This window comes from Rhinolophus sinicus, linkage group LG07 (assembly GCF_036562045.2).
Source record: "Rhinolophus sinicus isolate RSC01 linkage group LG07, ASM3656204v1, whole genome shotgun sequence".
NCBI classification, from domain to species: Eukaryota; Metazoa; Chordata; class Mammalia; order Chiroptera; family Rhinolophidae; genus Rhinolophus; species Rhinolophus sinicus.
Window position 1 is genome coordinate 33351502 of NC_133757.1, and position 20789 is coordinate 33372290.

At 37.3% G+C, this 20789-nt stretch overlaps 1 protein-coding gene across 3 annotated transcripts in view; it reads left to right on the forward strand.

Annotated features, from left to right (window-relative positions):
* The window catches only part of ASAH2 (N-acylsphingosine amidohydrolase 2), an 84135-nt gene extending 74924 nt beyond the window's left edge, over positions 1-9211 (forward strand). For all 3 annotated transcript variants that reach the window (XM_019738657.2, XM_074339435.1, XM_019738668.2), the window contains 3 exons: positions 4248-4307; positions 6921-7009; positions 9004-9211. In XM_019738657.2, coding sequence (XP_019594216.2) covers positions 4248-4307; positions 6921-7009; positions 9004-9193 — 339 coding nt within the window. In that variant the 3' untranslated portion in view covers positions 9194-9211. The remainder of the gene's footprint in view (positions 1-4247; positions 4308-6920; positions 7010-9003) is intronic.
* The last annotated feature ends 11578 nt before the right edge of the window (positions 9212-20789 follow it).

Below are 20789 nucleotides of genomic sequence, written 5' to 3' on the forward strand. Positions count from 1 at the left end.
AATTATATCGGTCCCTCCCGTTCAATGGATTCCTTGGAGATGTGCGTGTGTGTGAAGGCAAAGTACAAGCTGGAACACAATGGGAACTTTTGGAAAGACAGCCAGGAGGTTACTAACACACAGATGTTGAGATTAACAATCTTTCACCTCTTTAGAAGTTTACCAATAAAAACTACACGTTGGCCCGGTTCCGTGGTCAGTCCCTGAGGCTGATTCCTGTGGCCCCGAGGTTGCACTCTATTCATGGCTACTTGTCTTTTCTTAACCCTGTTCTGCCCTTCTCCCTCCCCACAACCCTGGACGTTGTGTTGGACGTTTCATTTCCCCCTCCCTGGAGATCAAGGGGGTGGAGTGAAAAGTTCTAACCCTCTAATCCCATGGTTGGTTCCCTGGACAACTAGCCCATCCATAAATTCTCGCATTAGAACACAAACAGATATTATGTCAAAGATTTCAAGGGTTTAGGAGCTGTGTACCAGGAATTTATGTCTTATTGTGTCTCAGGTCTATAATAATGCATCTTAATTAATCACAACCTACTTTTCAATATATACTAACTTAATTCCAAAATATATAAAAAGATTGGTCCAATATATCTATTTTTCCTTTCCCTCCTTTGTGATATTAGTGTCACATATATTACACCTATATATAAATGTACTAATACAGTGTTACAATTGTTGTTTTATACAATCTTATGCCCTGTAAAGAGGTTAAGATTTGGAAAAGTATATTTATAGAATATTTTTTGCTTATCCACTTATTTACCAGTTCTGATGCTCTTTATGCTTTTTTAAGAATTCGAATTACCATCTAACATAATTTCCTTTCAGCCTAAACAATTTCCATTAGTATTTTTTGTAAGACAGTTCTGCTAACAACAAATTCTCTCAGCCTTTGTTTATCTGGAATGGCTTTATTTTCCATTTATCTTTGAAGAGTAATTTTGCTGCATCCTTGTTTGAAAAATTGTTTCTTTTATCATTTTAAATATGTTATCCTGTTGTTTTCTTTGAGTACGTTATCCTGTTAAATGGCTGTCTATGTTCTCACTCTCTAATGAGAAGCCAATTGTTAATCTTATTGTAGTATCCCTGTAAGTAATGAATCATTTTTCTCTTGCTGCTTTCAAGATTTTTCTTTTAGCCTGTGTCTGCCACCAGTTTGCTATAATGTATCTGAATGTGAGTCACTTTGTAATTATCCTCCTTGGGATTTATTGGGTTCTTTGAATCTGTAAGGCAATGCTCATCAAATTTGGGAAGTTTCAGCCATTATTTTTTCAAAAAAATTTTGTCCATTTTTTCTCTTTTCTGTAATTCTGAGACTTCTGTTTTGTAAATGTTGGTTTAGTTGATATTATCCCACGTGTTTCTGAGGTTATTTTAACTTTAATTCTTTTCTCTTTATTCTTCAACTAGAATAATTTGTTTTGATACCTTTTGTTCACCTATGCTTTCTTCTGTCATTTCACATTTGCTATTGAGCCCCTCTAGTGAATTTTTCACTTCATTGTGGTGATTTTCAACTCCAGAATTTCTAATTGGTTCTTTTTAATTAATTCTTTTCATTGAGGTTCTCTATTTGCATAGTCATTATAGTCATACTTTCATTTACTTCTTCAAACATGATTTAGATTAGTTCTTAGAACATTTTTATAACAGTGGTGGAAGTCTTTGCTAAATCCAGTATCTGGGGACACAGAAAGGGAGTTTTAATTGCTGCTTTTTTCTCAGTATGGGCAATGCTTTCAAAATATCTTATGTTTTGTGGACTAGTAGATGTTTTTTGTTATATTGTATCAACTCTGGATTCTAGCTTCACTTCTTCAGCAGAGAGTTGTTTTTGTTTGCTCATTTAAAACAACTAAATTAGTAAAGTCTGTCTCTCTTGCAATGTGTGGCTGCTGATATCTTTGCTCAGTTTTTCCTTCTAAGTCTAACTCTCATGGTGTTGTTCCTGTGATTACATTACTTAGTGTTCAGCCAAATGTTGGTCAGAGTTTGTGTTTAGATGCCTCAGGGAGTAAGATTTTCAATCTCTGCTGATAGATCTGTGTGGGCCCCGGTGTGTATTCAAATTTCAGACCGTGTTCCAGTTTACCTCAGCTTTTAATTTACACTAGACTCTCTTATGTTTCCTCTGCACCTCCACATAGACTCCATTGTCCAGGGATATGTGGGTGATTTGGGCTTGCTCTGGTCTCTGCTGTGAATACTCATAGCCTCTGGTCAATCTAGGATAGAAGGAGAGCTTATTACGAGCACTATGGTTACCTTACCTCCCCAAACACTATCAAATCTCTAACTAGCCCACCAGTCTAGCCACTAACCTCCAATGTTTGCCTTCTGCTGAGATCATGATTTTAAATATAATAGCTATATTCCAAATCAGTTGAGTTCCTTCTGGTAGCAACAGGAAAGCAATTGATTTCATGGCCTTCCCCACTCTGGTTGAATTACAGTGCCACAGAGGATGGGAGCAACCCTGTTAAGAATACCAAAGACTTGTGCTCTTCTTACCTTAAGTTTGGTAGTTTTAATGACTAAACAATTCTCAGTGTTTGGTTGATATCAAAAGTGCCAAAATGGTTATTTTTGAAAGTTTATTATGGTTATGTTTGAAAACAAACAAATATATATATATTTGCTTTTTGGGGAGAGGACATATCAAAAGTGCCTCACTCTGTCATGTCAGAAGTGCCTGTTCTATACCACTTCCATTTGAATTGGCGTGTTGTATCTGTAGTGGGGTTGTTTCTCATTGTTAAGATGAATATGAGTAAATAGTAAATTGTAAATGTAGAAAAAGCATCAAGGAAAAGAATACCTTTAAGGATTAGGACAATTTGGCTAACAGATATAAAGTTTATTTTTAAGATAAACCATAATATTTGCTGCCAGGCTGATTGCTCTATATAAGCAACGCAGTGAATTTTGCAGGAGATTCTAATTGATTGTTGTTGGAACATTTTGCTAACTGTTGTTTAGATTAGCTAATTTGGTAATCTCACTGATGAGAATAAATACAAGGAGATAAAATGATGATAGTAATTCAGGGGAGTTAATAGTAAAGTAAATAATTGAGCAGCACATCTCTGTTAAGATGCTCAGCATGGATTCTGAATCCATGGCAAATTTTCATTGAAAAAATGTTTTCCGTGTGAGCGAGGTCTTGGAGGATGAGTGAGTTCATTGTACCCATCAAGATATACCACGTCTGGGGTGCATAGACAGTAGAGGGCTTAAGGTAGAAGAGTGAGTGGAAACTTGTAGAAGGTCTCATGTACCATAGTAAGTGATGGGAAGGTATGTGTATTTGTTAGTCTGTTGTTTTAAAAGTCCTTTATTGATGTATCATTGATATACTATAAACTATACATATTTAAAGTGTGTCATTTGGTAAATTTTTCTATTAAGATTATATATTTCCTCTTCGGTGATCTTTGACAGTTTCCGTATTTCAAGAAATGTGTCCATTGTGTTTCATCTAACTTATTGAACTTATGGGCATAAAGTCATGAATAATATTTCCTTATTGTATTTTAAATATATGCACACTCTGTATTGACATCACCTATCTCATTCACGATACTGATGATTTGTGCCTTCCGTCTATTTTATTCTTGATCAGCCTGTCTCGTGGTGTTCTTCCCTTTCTTCCTGGTCTTTGTGATGCTGTTGTCGTGCATTTTACTTTTATATAATTTATGGGCTTCTCCCTGGAGTGTTCTTATTTTTTACTTTAAACAGTAGATTGTCTTTTATACAGCATTAAAGAGTAAGAGAAACATTTTATTTACTCACACATTAACAATTTCTGGAGCTCTTAATTTCTTTGTATAGATCAGAATATCCATCCGGTGTCATTTCCTGTTCACTTGAAGGACATCCTTAAACATTTTTCTTTCTTCTTTTATATGTTTGAAAATGTCTTTATTTTGCTTTTCTTTTTGAAGGGTATTTTCATGTTTATGGAATTCTTTCTATGTCTTCAACTCTGTCTAAATGCGCCAAAATAAAATTCATTGTCCAAAAATTCTAGAGTAATATATTGGCCCAAACTTCCGTGTCTATTGTTACAAGGGCACTTAATCTAATAGTCTCAGAAGATAACTCACTTGATTAAATAGAACAGAATCTATACAGGTACCCAGAATCTTAGAACATTTCATAAATAACAGTCTAAATATGAGCACAGCAAAAAATACTTTTATTAGAACTCACAGAATGAATTTTTGTCTTCAGGGAGAAGTTGTTGAAGTTACATTTGTTGGTGCTAACCCAAAGAATTCAGCAGAAAACCGGGTAAGTATCAGTGATTCATTGTGCAACTTTAAAGTCACCTTTTAGCCTTTCATTTACTTCAATATCCCTATAGAGGTGAGCAACATGCAGATAAATGTTCCAACTTGCTTTTCACCTGATTTTGTAGGTGTGGGGAAATTTTCAGTGGGAGCAGTGAATGTAGAGGAATTGAATTTGGAAAAAAAGTACACAAATATTTAACTGGCTATACTTAGGACCCCCTATAGCACAATGCATAGAGAACTGCATTGTCTTTTGAGAAGATGTAAATTTGAATACAATCCCATTTATGTATCCCAAGTTAAAAACTCTGCTAAATTTGGTGAAATCATCAAAGGTCTTAGAGGGAAGTATATCTTTGTTTCCTTCCTACTCCCTCTTCGGCTCCTCTCCTCCTCTAGCACTGCTGCCTCAGGGCCTCCCTTTACTATGGGAGTGACCATTGGTCCTCAGGTGGATGCTCTACTGGCTAGGAACCCTGACCCATGTGCTTTACTTTATCTTGCACCATTCTTTTCCCTATTCTTTTCTACTGGCCCTAATAGGATTTTTACTTACTAATCTTGAAAAATGACAGAGGAAATACATGTCCAGTGTAAAAACAGATAATATACAAAATGCTTAAGATAGAATGTGAAAGGACCCCTATTTCCATAAATGTTTTAAATAGTTTGTTACATATCATTTCATACTTTTTTGTTTTATTATATATGTTTATACATATGTGACAAAGTATATATATGTGTAATATACTGGTTAATAAAATTAAATAATTTTACTCCTTTGCAACACCCTTAGAATATTACATAAGCTATAACTAGATATAGTCCAGGTTAAAAATTCAAACAATACATAAAAATAGAGGAAAAAGAGAGTGAGGATATAAAAGTGATTTCAAGATCAGATTTTTTACTGTGGCTGAGGATGCATTCACTCTATCGGTGAGCCATTCTTCCCAGGGCCCATTGTCACTTATAACACAAAATACTTTTCCCAAATGAGCCTTCCCATTTCTGTTCATTAGAATATTATTATTGCTGTGAAAACAATTGTGTCAATAATGACATTGTCAGAAAGACATTGGGCAAAAGTGTTCTACTACTTGGATAATTAACATGTACCTGTTTGAAATAATTTCTCTAGGCAGTCACCTGTGCCAGAGTATTTACATGTTTATAACATTATTTTTATGAATATATCAAAGTATTGTAGTAAAACTGCAGGATTGTCATTTGATAGCCTTAGGGTAGAGAAATACTACCATCATTATTGCCATGGAGAAGCAGGAGAACAAAACGCTTAAAACACTATAGTGACAATAGAATGAATTTCTAAGAATGCTGTGGGACAAGGCATAAAACAATTTCCAATACGTTTTATTAGTAATAACCATCACATCCTCACCACTATTATTGAATGCTTACTATTTGCAGGTACTAGGCTAAGTACTTTACATACATTATCACATGAATCTAATTTACTCCTCACTGCTACCCAATGAGTTCTGTTTTATTATCCCTATTTTACTGAGGCCTAGAGAGATTAATAACTTATATTATTTAATTGTGTATCTGGAAGAGATTAACGTTAGGAAGTAGGGAAAGAATGGTCATATAATTCACATCTGCAGTGGCCTAGACTTGTTGTCAAATCTGTACTCTAGACTTATACACTAGTGGTACCCGCTCTATCTCCTACCCCATCTAAGGCCTCCTCTCTTCCCTGAAGGGCCAGAAATAGCTCTCTTTACACGTCACCATTGTTATGAAAACTTCCTTATTGAATATAATCTACCAGTTGAGTAATTAGAAAAGAATTTGAAATAATCCCACAGCCCAGCTGTAAATAAGGGATAAGTAAGGGGTTATGATGGATAAAGGTAAATTAGAGACAAGTTGTACCCCAATGGCCACAATTTAAAGGATTTTGTGGAAAATTGGAGATGTATGGCCTCTGTGTCTTTTAATTTGTTATATTATTCAAATCTGTGCTTTGTTTGAAGCTGAATACTTGGTCTGAAACAAATTATTATAGCAATTTTCCAATGGAAAATAAAATTTGCTTATGCTATGTTTTCTATAAATCCATTATGACAAAATGTTGGAATAGCTTTTAGCACCCAGGACAAGAAAGATTTATGCATGCTTTTCAATTCGTTCACTTGGGAAGCTGTATTTACTAATAATTCATATATCTGCAAATGGAAAGATGAGGAAACTTTCCCATTTTCTTTCCTAAATCTTGAGGTGACTAGAAAAAGTCTTAGATTATAGATTAGTAAACATGTCATGAAAAGGTTTGACTTATGCCTTTTTTAAATCTCAAGTTTTATTTTGTCTCCTTTGCTCTAATTTCCAAAATTTGCTATCATCTCTGAAATTCTGCTTCATTCAATTTTCTAAAAAAAAGTTATGGTTTTTAATAGACTGGATAAATTAATATTCTGAAGACATTGCATAGAATGTTGAGAACCACCTAAGAATTTGAATGAAATTTGAATACATTTTCATACAAGGTCAATGGTAGGTTAACATACAGTGAGCAAGAGTATTTACAGACAGGTTCCTTCTGTTACTCTCGGATGTCTGATCAGTTCTGTTAATTGCATTCCAGACCCATCAGACTTTCCTCACCGTGGAGAAATATGAGAGCATTTCCACAACGTGGCAGATAGTGCATAATGATGCCTCCTGGGAGACTCGGTGAGCATGTCTATTGAATATTTTGTCTTTCAAGCCTTGGAAACAGTTGGTCAGTAATGCAGGGGAGACAAATGGGAAGACTGGCTCAATACATGATATTAATGATATCAAATTCTCAAGGAGCTGGCTGGCCATATTTAGTTGATTTATTAGACTTCATTTTGTTTATATTTTTCTACAAAACAGAGCCTCTGTAAGATTAGGTGCTAATGAGGCTATGACCTCCATTCTTATAAACATCTGTTAATTTAGTTTTTTGTGTGATCACAGACGTTACCCCTAAAACTGTCTAGCCTTCTTGCAAATTGCTTGAAAGGGGACCTGGTTGAAGGTGTGCTGAGATAGCTCTGCAGAGCATGACATTCCTTCTGGGAAAATAACGAGTCTATGCATGTATTATATGTTTATATATGGTCAATGATTCTTCATTTGAATTACTAAAACATGAGAAGCTTGAGTGTTTAAGTCTTACTGACTAAAGTAAGAAAGAAATATGCTCATAGAGTTTCTTCAGAGAGACATATATCTCTGTGCTCTTTGTTACCAAATACTGAGCTGAATAGATATTTTGAAGATTTGAAAATGTGTCTAAAATAAGAAAATGTTTCTATTCTCAATTTTATAAATTTTACCACAGGACAGTGGCATGGAACTGGGCAAAATTTTTGCCAATTTATTTCTATTCAGATTACCTATAACTAATCATGATTACCTATGATTATTTGTATGCTGGTTGGCTTCACATGGCTAACTGAAAATACAGATTTGCCCATGTTGTGGCCCATTTGATAACCATATATAAATATTGGCATAATCTTCCTTGTGATCTTTAGGACTCTAAAGGCTATGGCTGAATTTTAAACAAGTCATAAATACATATGTATTGTTAAAATAAGGTTATACAGATAATATGAAAAGAAGGATTTATTTTCAAAAGCCCCACATCAGAATAGCAGTCAGCCCTGAGGGTATGTATAGGCCTCTGCCCTGTTCATCAGCAGCAGAACCATCAGCTGGTTATTGAGAGCACTGGGCCTGTCACTGAGAAACACAGAAGGATGAGCATACCTTTTGTGCCCAGGGGATTTATCTACTGATATCTCTACATATTTGAGGGTATTGGTCAGTTAGCTCATTGTATCTCATTGTACCTAGAGGAGCATCTCAAACCCCTGTCATGGTCTACAAGGACCAATGTGATCTAACTTCATCTGTTTCTATCATCTCAATGACTCTTTCACAGTTTTATTATGCCCTAATTCTACTGACCTGCATTCTGTTCCTTGGCTGTACCAAGTTTGTTCTTGCTTCAGACACTTTGCAGTCTATGTTCCCTCTTCCTAGAATGTTCTTCCTCTAGCTATTGTGTGTTCCGTTTAAATGACATCTCCTTAGAGATACCTCTGTGTTCCTTTCTTCATTTCACTTATCACTTTTAAAATGATTTGTGGTTTACTTGCTCATGGCCTTTCTTCTATCGTTGAGAAACATAGAAACTTTGTCCCATGTCTTTCTTGCTCCATGAATCTTTGGATCATGTCTATCTTGCTCACCACTGTATCCTCAGTACTTCTAGAATAGACTCTGGCACATATGCTCATTAAATGTGTATTTTTAATAAATGAATCTCGTTGCAAAAAGACGTGTCAGTTGGAGTAGAGGATGACAAGGGCTAAAAGGATGCTCTAGAAGTTCTAAAGCAGGAGACATCTGTGTTCTGAATATGAGGTAACACTTCCTGTGATGGATGTAGTGTAGGTAGTTGGAAAGGTAGAACGAGTAAAGGTATTTCTACAAATGATTGTTCATTAAAGGTTCTCTTCTAGGAAGTATTTATCTCTGTTTTGTTCATTGCTATACTCTCAATAGCTAGACTTAGTGCCTTGCTTATGGTTGGTGCTCCCTGAATATTCATTTAATGAGTAATACATTTTTTTCTAATCACACATTTTTAAGAGTAAAATTGGGTTTGTTTGTTTGTTTCCTACCAACAGTTTCAATTGGCACAAGGGACTCCTGGGTCGTAGCAATGCAACGATAGAATGGCATATTCCAGATACTGCCCAGCCTGGAATCTACAGAATAAGATACTTTGGACACAATCGGAAGCAGGACTTCCTCAAGCCTGCGGTCATACTTCCATTTGAAAGCACTTCCTCCACTTTTGAAGTTGTAACTACTTAGTAAAAAGTTGAAAAACCATTTAAAGAGCAGCTTTGCTCTGTATAATTTCTATAACTGATTTCACATGAATGTAAACTATCATAATGACATCTATAAATGTCCCAGTTTGGGAGCAGATAGTTTACTGCTAACAGGACAGAGGTGTGTGTGTGTGTGTGTGTGTGTGTGTGTGTGTGTGTGTGTGTGTGTATGTGTGATGTGTGTGTGTCCCATTTACCTTGCTCTAGTAGTTTTGTATCTCATGGTCTACAGCATGATTTCCCTTGGGAACTTATGGCTGTTTAAAGGGACAGTTCCCTAATATGAAACCTCTGAAATGTTAGTAAGAGTGGTTGAAGATGTGTGAATAAAGGTTGAACTATTTATTTATAGAATTGTTGAATGTTAGCACTGAAAAAGTTTAAACAGATCATCTAGTTTGATCCTTTATTTTGTAAGTAGGAAAATGAAGTTTTATGGATTTAAGATTGGCATGAGGCTACAGGATATTTACCCCAGTTACATTTTAATACACTATATGAACATTGACCATAAGTATATTTATATAAATGTAAATATAGAGAAAAGCAGCATGGAAACTAGCATACCAGTTTTTCTACATTGAGCATGGCCTTTCAGAGCAGTCACTCTGGAGTTGGTATGCCTAATCCAGATTTGTTGTTGATGCTCAAATCATTTCTGGGATTGCCTTCAGAGCCGAGTTATAGAAAGTCAGATTTGTAATATTTTGATCACGCTTTGTGTTTCCTTAAGTGCCCTTATCCCACTAAATTGTGTCTCTTATTCATCAAACTTGTTCTAAGTGATTTTTGACTATTTCCACTAATGAAATTCACCCCCAAACCATGAAGCTTTGCCATTAATGTGGATAAGAAAATGAAAGTTATTGGCTTAGAAAGGAGTCCTTAAAGGAAAGGCTGTAAATTGTTTATTTGTTTTTTTATCACTCCCTAACTCATGGACCCATCCAATCATAAAATATTTATTAAGACTTACTCTTATACCCAGCATTGTATAAGTGCCTGTACACGGACAACTAGTGAGATCAGTTGGTGAGATTACATTTTGGATAAATGTATAAGTGTCAAAGGTGACTATTTTGAAGGAAGAAATAATCAATTCGATATTTAAATTCTGGAGAGGCATTTAAAAATCGGTAATCTTCAAGTCACATCTTGTATTATTTGTGTTGGGTACTCTAATTTTGGGGGAAAGAGGCTCCAGACAATTTGGAAAAAGCTGTTTGAAAGTTATTTGGGGACATTTTGAAATACTTAGCTTAATGTCCCAAAGAATGAGATATGACAATCTGATAATTGATTGCCTGAAGGTTGTTACTAATTGCATTTAAAGTTATCCAAGTAAACTAGGAGTCCCAGGCTGCAAAATAAATTTCCAAAAAACCAAGTCATACTTTTGTATGTGTATAAAAGATTTAGCATTTTAGGAAAAATCAACCTTTATTTAAAAAACAAACGTCAAAGTTTGAAAATAGTAATGATATTAATAATGATAATGCTAACATCGATTTATGTAAGACTTAAACATATTATACTGCATTAGAATGAACCTGGAATAATTTTTGATGAACCTCTAGAGGCTGTGTCTGTGGAAATCAACAGTAGGAAAATTAGCTAATCTGGATTTGAAAGGGCAGAGTGATCTTTTTTCCTAATGACCTCACAGTATTTGGTGAAAAAGTTCAAGAGGCCTCAAAGAGCAGGTAATTCTGAAAGTAGCTAACCAGACAGATGAATTAAAGTTGAACTTCTGATGTGGTTTTAAAAAGTATTTCTTGTGGCTCAGAAAAGTTTTCAAATCATTTTCTACCACCTCCATGCCTCCCGTTGAAGCTTTCCTCCATCAGCCAGTGACTCCATATTGTTTACTTGCACCTGTGCCAAGGCAGCCGTTGTATTGCCTGCTCACAATCCTTCTGCACCCATCCCTCTGTCTGTCAGTACTCTTGGCTGCAAAGAACCCACGGAAACCTGTTTTCTCACTAGCTGCCATCTCTTCCAACCTAGGCAGTTCCATTTCTGCAGTTTGTATGTAAAAATAAGACCAGATCCCTGCATTATAGATACCATAGTGATTCACTGGAGCATAAGTGAGCATGATGAAGAAGTTGATCTGATCTGTTAACACAAAAACATAGATTCAATCTGTGTCTATGGCTACTGCTTCGCGTGGCTTATTAGAGCCAAAACGTGTGAAGAAAACTCCTGAAATTGGTTGGGTTCGTTGGAGAAGTTTTTGGGACAAGATTTTGTTTCTCATGTTAAAGTGTTATTTTATTTGTTGTACTCTGTCTACTCTAGTTTTAAGGGTACTGTGACTTCTTCAAAAAGTGCTGAGTGGTCCCTCTATATTTTTCAATGAGTATTATGTAAATTGTCAATATTCAACAGAATGTTTAATAATAAATTAATAATTACACGGGAAAGTATTTTCTAATGAGAGGTGATGTAGACAAATGAGCACTTTCTTTTTTCTTTTTAAGAGGTGGAACAAACGGTGATGGATTCCATGTAAATCAGGTTGGAAAGCGATATAAATGTCCTTTGGAAGTAACCACCCAAACACAAGGAAACACCTTCATAAGTTCCTTCCTGCTCTCCAAAGACTTACTGCTGCCAAAATTCATATGGTTGACACATTTTACTACTAAGGCAACTGAGAGTTTCCTAGGCAAGTAGTTAATTATCAAATTGTTTTATGAGCTAATTCTGAACAAAGAGGCCAAGAATGAATATACTTGTGAATATCTTTTCCCCATTTACCCTCTTAATACTTCTCCTCCAACCTAAGCAAGTACAGGTCCTTTCCTAATGTTAGCATATGAATTTCATCTTTAGCCAATAGATTTCAGCATTAGACGATCCTTTCATGTCTTTAGTTCTTCCAAATAATGTTTTTGGTTTCTCGGTATCCCAATCTGACCTTGTGGTTTATAATGGCTTTCAGAATTTCACGTTGTATTGGCTGCCAGAGAGAGAAATTTGCATATTCCCCACACGATTAGTTAGAATGCATGCAGCTGTAACAAAATATTCCTGATCAACAGGAGTCTAAACACTAAAAGCATTTACAATCTCCCACAACAATAAATTTTGAGGTGACAAATTCAAGTTTGGTGTAATCACTCGATGGCACTGGCTTTTTTCTTAACATATTGACTTTAATTCTTAATCTTGTCCCCTCAGTTGAAAGATGGCTATCTCATGTCTTCACACAATTGCATGCAGTAGCAAAAAGGAAAAAGGGTTTTTTTTCCTCAGACCCTATTTTTGCAATGTAGAAAATATTTAGTAGAAATACAAGTAGAACTTCCCTTATATTTTCTTGTCCAGAATTGTGTCACATAGCCTCAGGGAAGGCTGAGAAAGAGAATATTTGGCATTTTCTGCCTCTAGAGAGGGAGACAAGTTCTGATAGCAAGAAAGAAGAGATGGTGGAAGCAGCTGCTTTATAAGTGTCAGCCAAAATAATTTTGTTGTACTGCAACATTAGATTTGTTTCTTGATCCCACCACATGTTCATTGGGGCTAGCTGGGAGGTCTGCTGTATATCTTGTCACTCAGGGACTCAACCCGACAGAGGCTCCCATTCAAAACATGCTTGTATGATTAGGGGATGGGGACATATGCTTCCATGATTGAGGAAAGTGGACATGGGGAGTCATGCAACAGCTCCTAAAGCTTCCATCTGGAAGTGACACACGTCACTTCTCACATTTCATTGAGTTAAAGACAGAAGCAGTATATCTGTGACCAGCCTTAGTGATTACCACAGTAGACTAGCAATCATATCTGCATATCCAGCTTAATGGCTTTTTGAAATAATTGGAACTAGTTGTATCCTAGGAAATATCGTTGAGAAAAGAATGCATCTTGGAATCCTGATGATGGGAGTACTGAATGTCTCCTCCACAGAGGCACTTTTCTTCACCACGGAACCTAAAGTAGCTCCCTCCTCTTTTGTGTCTAGTCTATATTGTTGCCTTCTGAGCACTTATCGCCTTATGAAACTGACCTATGGAATTATCTTTTTTTGCTCACCACTGTGATCTCAGTACTTAGAACATAGTAGCCTGATTAATAACTATTTCTGAAATGTGAGTAGATGGATGAATGAGAATATGTTCTGTGTCCAGAGGCAGATGCAAACATCAAGAGAAGGGAAGATTGCTGCAATTTCTGTTGTCATTTTTGGTACATTTCTCCAGGCCGAAATTATATGGTGCCTCAGTCTGCAATAGGAGAAAGAGGTCAATCTTTTGTCCAGGACTTGGTGTATCTTTGAAGTTCAAGTTCTGCTTTCCAAACACAAGAGTGTTCATTTCCAAGTGTGGTCACCTGTGGTTGTGGATTAGCTCTACAGACAAGTTAGGTGGTTATGTCTCTGGAGGCAAGAAGATGGGAGAAAACAGTCAGGATCCTGGAACACCTGTATGCTCAGGTTAGCTGCCCTGGACAAATTGTGTAGGTAGATCTAGATAGAGAGCACAAGGCTTGTCAAAGAAACACTGGGGCTTTGGGCCGCAAACCCTGGAGACCAGGACTGGACGCTGTGTGAAATATGGGAACTCTAGTGCATCTATATCCTTAAGTCTACTCAAACTTAAGTAGTAAATTAGGTACAATTAAATGGGAAAATAATTGTTTATGGATCCCATGGTTTTGCTTAAATATTTTCATTAAAATATTAGTTAAATATGCAGAAACAAAATTAGACAAATTTGTTTTACTTGTTAATTTTATGCATGTATAAAAAGTAAATAAATTAAAAAATATCAAATATACTGAAAAACCACAAACCAGTAAGAATCAGAAAATAACAATTATTAAATGTGATGCATGATGCTATTTTGTTGAAATTAAATTTGCACTTGTAATGTGATTATGGTTCTGACTGCTCTTGTATGGGTTTTTTTTGAGTCTGACTCTCAAGGCTATAGTAAGCTGTAATGACTCATTTCTAATCATTACTCTTCTCTTTTTGTTCTATTGCAAAGTTTGTATTTGAGCAGATGCTGTGGCATCAGTTGGTCTTCACATAGCACAAATCATCAATTACATTTAAGGCCATCTCATGTGTTTTCTCTGTAACTGGTGACAAAGTAATATCACTCTATTAATACTTCAAGGAGCAGCATAGGCTAGTGATTACAAGATGGACGAGGGAAAGACTTGGCTTAGGTTTGAGTCCCAGCCTTATTTATTATCAGCTGTGTGTCCTTGGGCAAGTTAATAAGTGTTTGGCAAGTTAATAAGTGTTCTATGCTTTTTCTTTGTCTCTAATATGAGGTGATACTTTATCTCAGGGTTGTTGTAAAGGATTAATGAGGTATGTATGTTAAGTACTTACCAGAGTGCCTACCACATAGGAAGCACTCAATATAGTCCATAGAATGCTAATGTAAATATTTTATAAATTTATTTAGAATCAAAATACAACATATAAATCTTATAGATAATTATTGAACTCCTGAAAAGACCTCAGCTTGAAAAACACTGACCTATACTAAAAGCAGATGAAGTAGCCTTCTTGACCCCTTTTTCTTCTCATAACTCAACGTGAGCCCTTGAATTGTGGCTTTTAATCTTTCAAGGTTCACAGTGGATTTAGAATACTGGAATTTTGGGTAATACATTTGTAGAGATTAAGAGGCAATCACTGGTATAAAGAAGAGCAAACTTCAGGACTGAAAGACACTTGTAATAATTGCACAACCTGAGATTAGACAGCACTGTGTATACTTTGATAAATGTGTGCAATTCATTTTTACTACTAACAAGCATACCATAATAATGATACCTGTCAGTTAGACCATTGCCTCGAGCAAGGATTCGTGTGACGTGTTGTAGAGGGCTAAAAGGGCATTCGACTTTCTGCAGGGCAGAGGCATTGACAACATTCAGCTAATGCCAAAGAAATATTACATGTTCAGCGGGACCTGGGAGGACTTAGCTTTGGGAGTATGTGAGGACGCAGGGCAATATATGCTTATACACAAATACAACACAGTGCTAAAAGTGAGATTAAAATGTGTAAGAACAGCGTGTATCTTTGGTTGCAGCCCAGATAAGTGTTGCACCTTGACAAAAATTTGGCAGAGAACTCAGCCCAACAGAGTTCTGTTGCCTACAATTTGAGGCTTTCCACTGGCTTAGCTCAGTTGTTCTCAACCTGGCTTGCCCATTAGAAATATCCGAGGAGCTTTTACAAATGTGCTGACGCCTTGGACCCACCGCAGACATTTACGTCTTATTGCTGTGATGATACGTACAGAGTCAATACATTTTAAGGTCTTCTCAGGGGCTTCTCATGGGCATGGGCAGCCAGGATTGAGAAGCACTGTTATAGATATCATTACTATATTGGTAGGAAGAATAAATGAATGATCGACTCCAGGAAGCTTATGCCAAAGATGACAAGGGACATCTAGGACCAGTCCACCTGACTTATACTTCTTTTAACAAAATTTCATCTTTTAGTAATGGGGCACACTTTTGAATCTTATCCTTGCTCTATGTAAATTGTTTTTCGCTAGGGGGTCTGGAGCTCCCCTAAAAACCAGAATAGCGCACTAATAAATTTCTGGTTAACCCTAGAAGAATATCATTGAGGAGAGCACACGTATTAGCTGAGCTCCTCCTAGGAAAAAGGCATTGTGCCAAGTTTGGGAGTGAGAAAGAAACCATGTGAATATGACACTGGGAAGAAGAACTATTCATTACAGTATAATTTTCAATTGTGAAAAATTGCAAGATGGACTGATTGTTCTTTAACAGGGAAAATGGATCAATAAATTATGGTATTCCTCACAGTGGAATGCTTTAGGTCATGTATGAACTAGAGCTACATGTTTCAAGATAATTATCAAAATGTGAGGCGAATATAGTAAGTTGCAGAATCATATGTACTGCATGTCAGTAAGGTAACATTTAGATAAAGTTTGAACACATGCAAAATAATGCTGTGTACTGTTTTTGGATATACAAGATGAAATAAATGAGAAAAAAATGTGTGTGAGAAAAAATTGGGGATGGTGATACTTCTGGGGTGTGTAAGCGCCACGAAAGCAGGGGTTTTGTTTCATATACTGATGTAATTCCATTTCTCGACTAGCACCTCGCACTTAGTAATGCTTGATAATATTTGTTGACTGAAACAATGAGTAAATGGGGTAAAGGGAAGCAGGAATGGATTTACAAGGTCTTCAACTATAAATAGTACTTTTATATCTTAAAGACATAAACTGATTGTGTCAAAACACAAACATTTGACAGCGGTGAATGGTGGATACATAAGTGTTCATTATGTTAATCTTTTTATCTTTTTATGCTTGAAATATTGTACTGACATTTTTAAAAGGAGTGGGTGCAGAACAGACAGGAATTAGTTTGGTGAGAATGGGGTGAGGGAAAGAGAGGAGTTGAAAATGACTGAGATTTCAAATCTGGGTGATTGGAAAATAGCAGTGCCTTTAAGACTTGCAATTGATAGATAAAAATCAGAAATGAGATGGAGGATGACAACACTAATTTTGGATGGTTGATATTTAAAATTCTAGCGGAGTTTCATCTAGAAATGCCCGAAAGCCCACTGGAGATGCTCATTCTGACATCATCGGTAGTTTTGAGAAGAAAAGTAGCTTAAGGGCTTCACATTCAGCTTTTCCTAAAGCACTTTTGAAACAACAAATTCGAAGCTGAAAAACCATAGGGGAAAAGAAAACATAGAAAGTTCCTGAGAAAACAATATTAATGAAGGGACCTGCATTTAACTCAAAATTTATACCTGATTGCCTTAAAAGCCAACAGATAAAAAGCCTTGGCATAGGGAGGGGCAGGAGCAACTGGAGGACTGTGAAATCCTGGGCCGAAGGAGCAGGACTTTCTTGGGCCGAGATGACATGGGCCTGCAAGGCCATTTGCACAGATATGCCCTGTATGGGCCCACAGACAGCTTTTGGATTTAACTTCTGCCTGCTCTTCCCCTCCCCTTGTCCAAATGAGGAATGAGACCACTTGAGACCAGACAGACCCCAGCACTTAATTATCTGGTCCTGGTCCTCAGGGCTTGTATTTAGTCTGGCTCTTAGCAGCAGGGGATTAACACAAGGTGGGAAAGAAACTCTTCAGCGAGAGTCAAGAGGCCTGGATCCCTGTGCTGGTTCTGTCATAAAGCATCTGGTAAGCATTTGGATAAGTTTCTTAACAACTCTGAGTCTTATCAAGGATTTGATCTTGAGAGTGTCTGAACTCTCTGGCAGGTATTATAAATAGGTTTCATCTTTGGTGTCTTTGTTGACTGATTCATGGTAGCTGCCTGGAGAAGTACACTGTAAAGGATTGAGAGATGGTGTTTGGATCCAGTGGGAAAGTGTGCTCTGATTGATTAGCACTGTCTGACATGGGTGGGGTCTAGGTGAGTGGCTAAGTGATGGCCCTGTATTTGCCCTTCCTGATCTGTGGAATTCTGCAAATGATAAATGCCCTCGGGGGATGAGATATGCAGGCAGAGTTCCTAGGAGGAGCAGAAAACCTTTTTTTTTGTTTGTCTTTTGTTTTGTTTACACTACTTTACTACTGTCTCCTCTAACAAATTATACAAGTTCCCCTGATAAGCTGATAGAGAACACTGAACACTAAAGAAGGTAAAAACAAAAGAAACCCCAGGATATTCACCCCAGGATTAATCTTCATTTACTCTACAGGATTTTCTCTATGTTAAATCTGCAGTGCCATCTACTGAATCAGACAGGAAATAATACAAAGACTTTAGAAGTGTGCCAGATGACAATAGGAGGAAATCTTTTACTTTTTATTTAAGACCGCATATTTTAATCTCATAATTTAAGTGCACTTATATTTTGATAGGTGAACGCTTTTAAGAAACTCTCCTACCATTTTTATTTCAACATAAACAACCATCATGAGTATACTGTCAATATATGTTGAGTAACTTGTTTCCTTTTTTAAAATTAGTATTTTTGAATGATGGAGTTCACCGTTTAAAAACTCGAAACCCAGAAGTATATTTCTGATGTCCTTGTAGCCACAAGGACCAAAGGGCCTCTTTTGGATGTCAGTTTTAGGACATCAGAGGTGAAGAAATCTGGGTAGGAGAAGATTTCTTACCCAGAAGAGTAGAAATAATGATTATTAAAGGTCTATGAGATTTTGCTCCCAATTGGTATTCCCAGTACTGTATATATTAGTGTCATGAAAAAAAGTTCCATGATCCAATAAATTTGGGAACTACTCTATAGTCAATCCCTCTCTCACAGACTCACAATGTACATTAGGATAATAGAAGTTTTTAGAGCTCCGAAGGCAAAAAAATCTGTTTAACGTTGTTGAATTCAATGCTTCCTAAATTTAGTTGAACACAGCTTATGTATTTTAAAGCATTTCAAATGTTGGTGTCTCACATGCCAGACAGTGCTAGCTGCTTCACATGAGTTAACTGTCTTGTACTTCATTACAGCCTTGCGATTTTATAGCGGAAGGAGCTGAGAGAGTTGAAGCAACTTTTGAAGCAAATTTTGCAGGGCATACAGTTAGAAACTGGCAGTGCTGGAATTAATACCCAGGCCTGGCTGATTCCCAAGTATGTGCTCTTTCCAGCCATACCACCTGGCCTTTCAACAGGGCGTTTTAGTGTTCACATGGCTAAGGACAGGCTCTTCTGCTTGGCCAGAGGGGGGAAGATCCCAAGAGCCCTCATTTTTCATTGACCTTTCCCTAAGATAGAGACACCTTTGAGGTTCCTCTTGCAGAAGCAAATGATTTGCTTCTCTCGGAGGTTTGAAACTGTGCCTACTTGTGAAAGATGGACTCTCTAAAAACTCCTGAAAACTCAGTCATCTACTTCCAAAGCTGGCCTTGTTTGCAAGGATACCTAGACAGGAAAAAAAAAAATGTCTCTAGGGAATTCTTAATTTGTGTAACATGCATCAGCGTCTAGTTCCTTTTCAGGTCTGAGCTAGGCTCAGGGTTTCTTAGCCATGGAAGCAGAATTTATCTTCTATTTCTATGAGAGTCACTTTTCAAAGGCACTCTCCTGAAGGGGTCATAGAGTTTGTACCTTACCAACAAGGAACAGCTATTAAAGAACACTTTTCCAGAAGCTATTTTTAGGCAGGCTATTTTGGGTCCTTTATATATGAAAGTTGGCTGAGAGCAGGCATTTATAGAATAGGGGCAGGGCAAGATAGGCTCTTTGAATCCGAGCTCGATCCCTTGCTTTCTGTGACACTCAGTCTCAGTTTCCTCACAAGTGCAAAGGAATTGAATGTTTCTTGTTCTTTGGGCTGAATTGAGACCAAATGAGATCCTGAATGTCTTCATTCTCATTCCAAATTGTTATGAGTTGATAAAACCTAGTGAAGACAACCATATAGAAAACAGCCAACACAATTTATTAACGTGTAAGAGGAAACCTGAGTGTCTGACCTATTTGTAGGAAACATTTTTGGATTGCCCCCTCCCCTTCTTTATATGGTGAATGAAAAAGAAGGTGAATTTAAAATGTCTGAGAAACAGGAGGAAAGCTTAGACTTTTTATGTGGATTAGAAATATAATTTTGGAACATCATGAAAATGAATTTATATTATATAAATAATGCATGTGTGTTGTATTAGCTCCCAATTGTGTGCTTAGTTTAAATCTCAGTGCCCATGTAGGTTTGCTGGCCCCTCCTTTCCCTATAGGGTACTCAAAGTAGAAGACCTTTTCTGCTTTCATGGTTCCAAGGAGACGCTATAGATTTATGTTCACGTTCAACGTGCTGCTGCAGTCCTCCATGTTCAGTCTGCCTTTGAGCTACTATGGCCTGGATAACATGGTGAGCTGGGAGGATGGATTTTGGTAAACTGGTACAGAATGGCAGAACAGTGAACAAGTGCATCAGGGGCCCCAAAAGAAAGGCATACACATCAGAGATTCAAGGTCAAACCCACCAGAGGTCTACTTGCCTGAGGAATTGAGGAGTTTGGAGTAGGGGAAATTTGACACTTGGCGTTTAAGCTCCTCCACTAAACTCTCAGTTGGGGAGAATCTTTAAACGCTAAACCTTATACGTGATGGGGAAGGAGCTCACTGTGCTAGAGACTTGAGGTGTGCCACCTTGCTGGGGTGATGATAGTGCAGCTGCAAGGAGGGGCTAAGGAGTGCTGGGGGTGTGGAGGTCCTCTGCTTGCCTTCTAGCATCAACTCCTTGGGACCATATGTGAGTCCTGGGAGGAGGGGAGCTGTATCAAGTGATTCAATTTAACAGTGAGGATGGCTGTGTTAATTTGGACCATATAAGAAGCAGGTGCCAGGCATTTCATCTTTACCGGGGCCCAGTAACAAGCCAGGAGATATTTGTTCACTGCAGAACACAGCGCCTGGCTCCAGATCTGTGTTGTGAACACCTCATTCGGGCTTGCCACAGACTCCACAATGCATCTTTTACTACCACCATCTCCTCCAACACTGTAGCGTCTGTGGGTACATACAGCCTGAATGGCAGGGTTGCTTGTACTGTAGCCTGGACCTGCTGCGGTGCCCTTTCTTACTCCAGGTCCCACTCGAGCTGGCA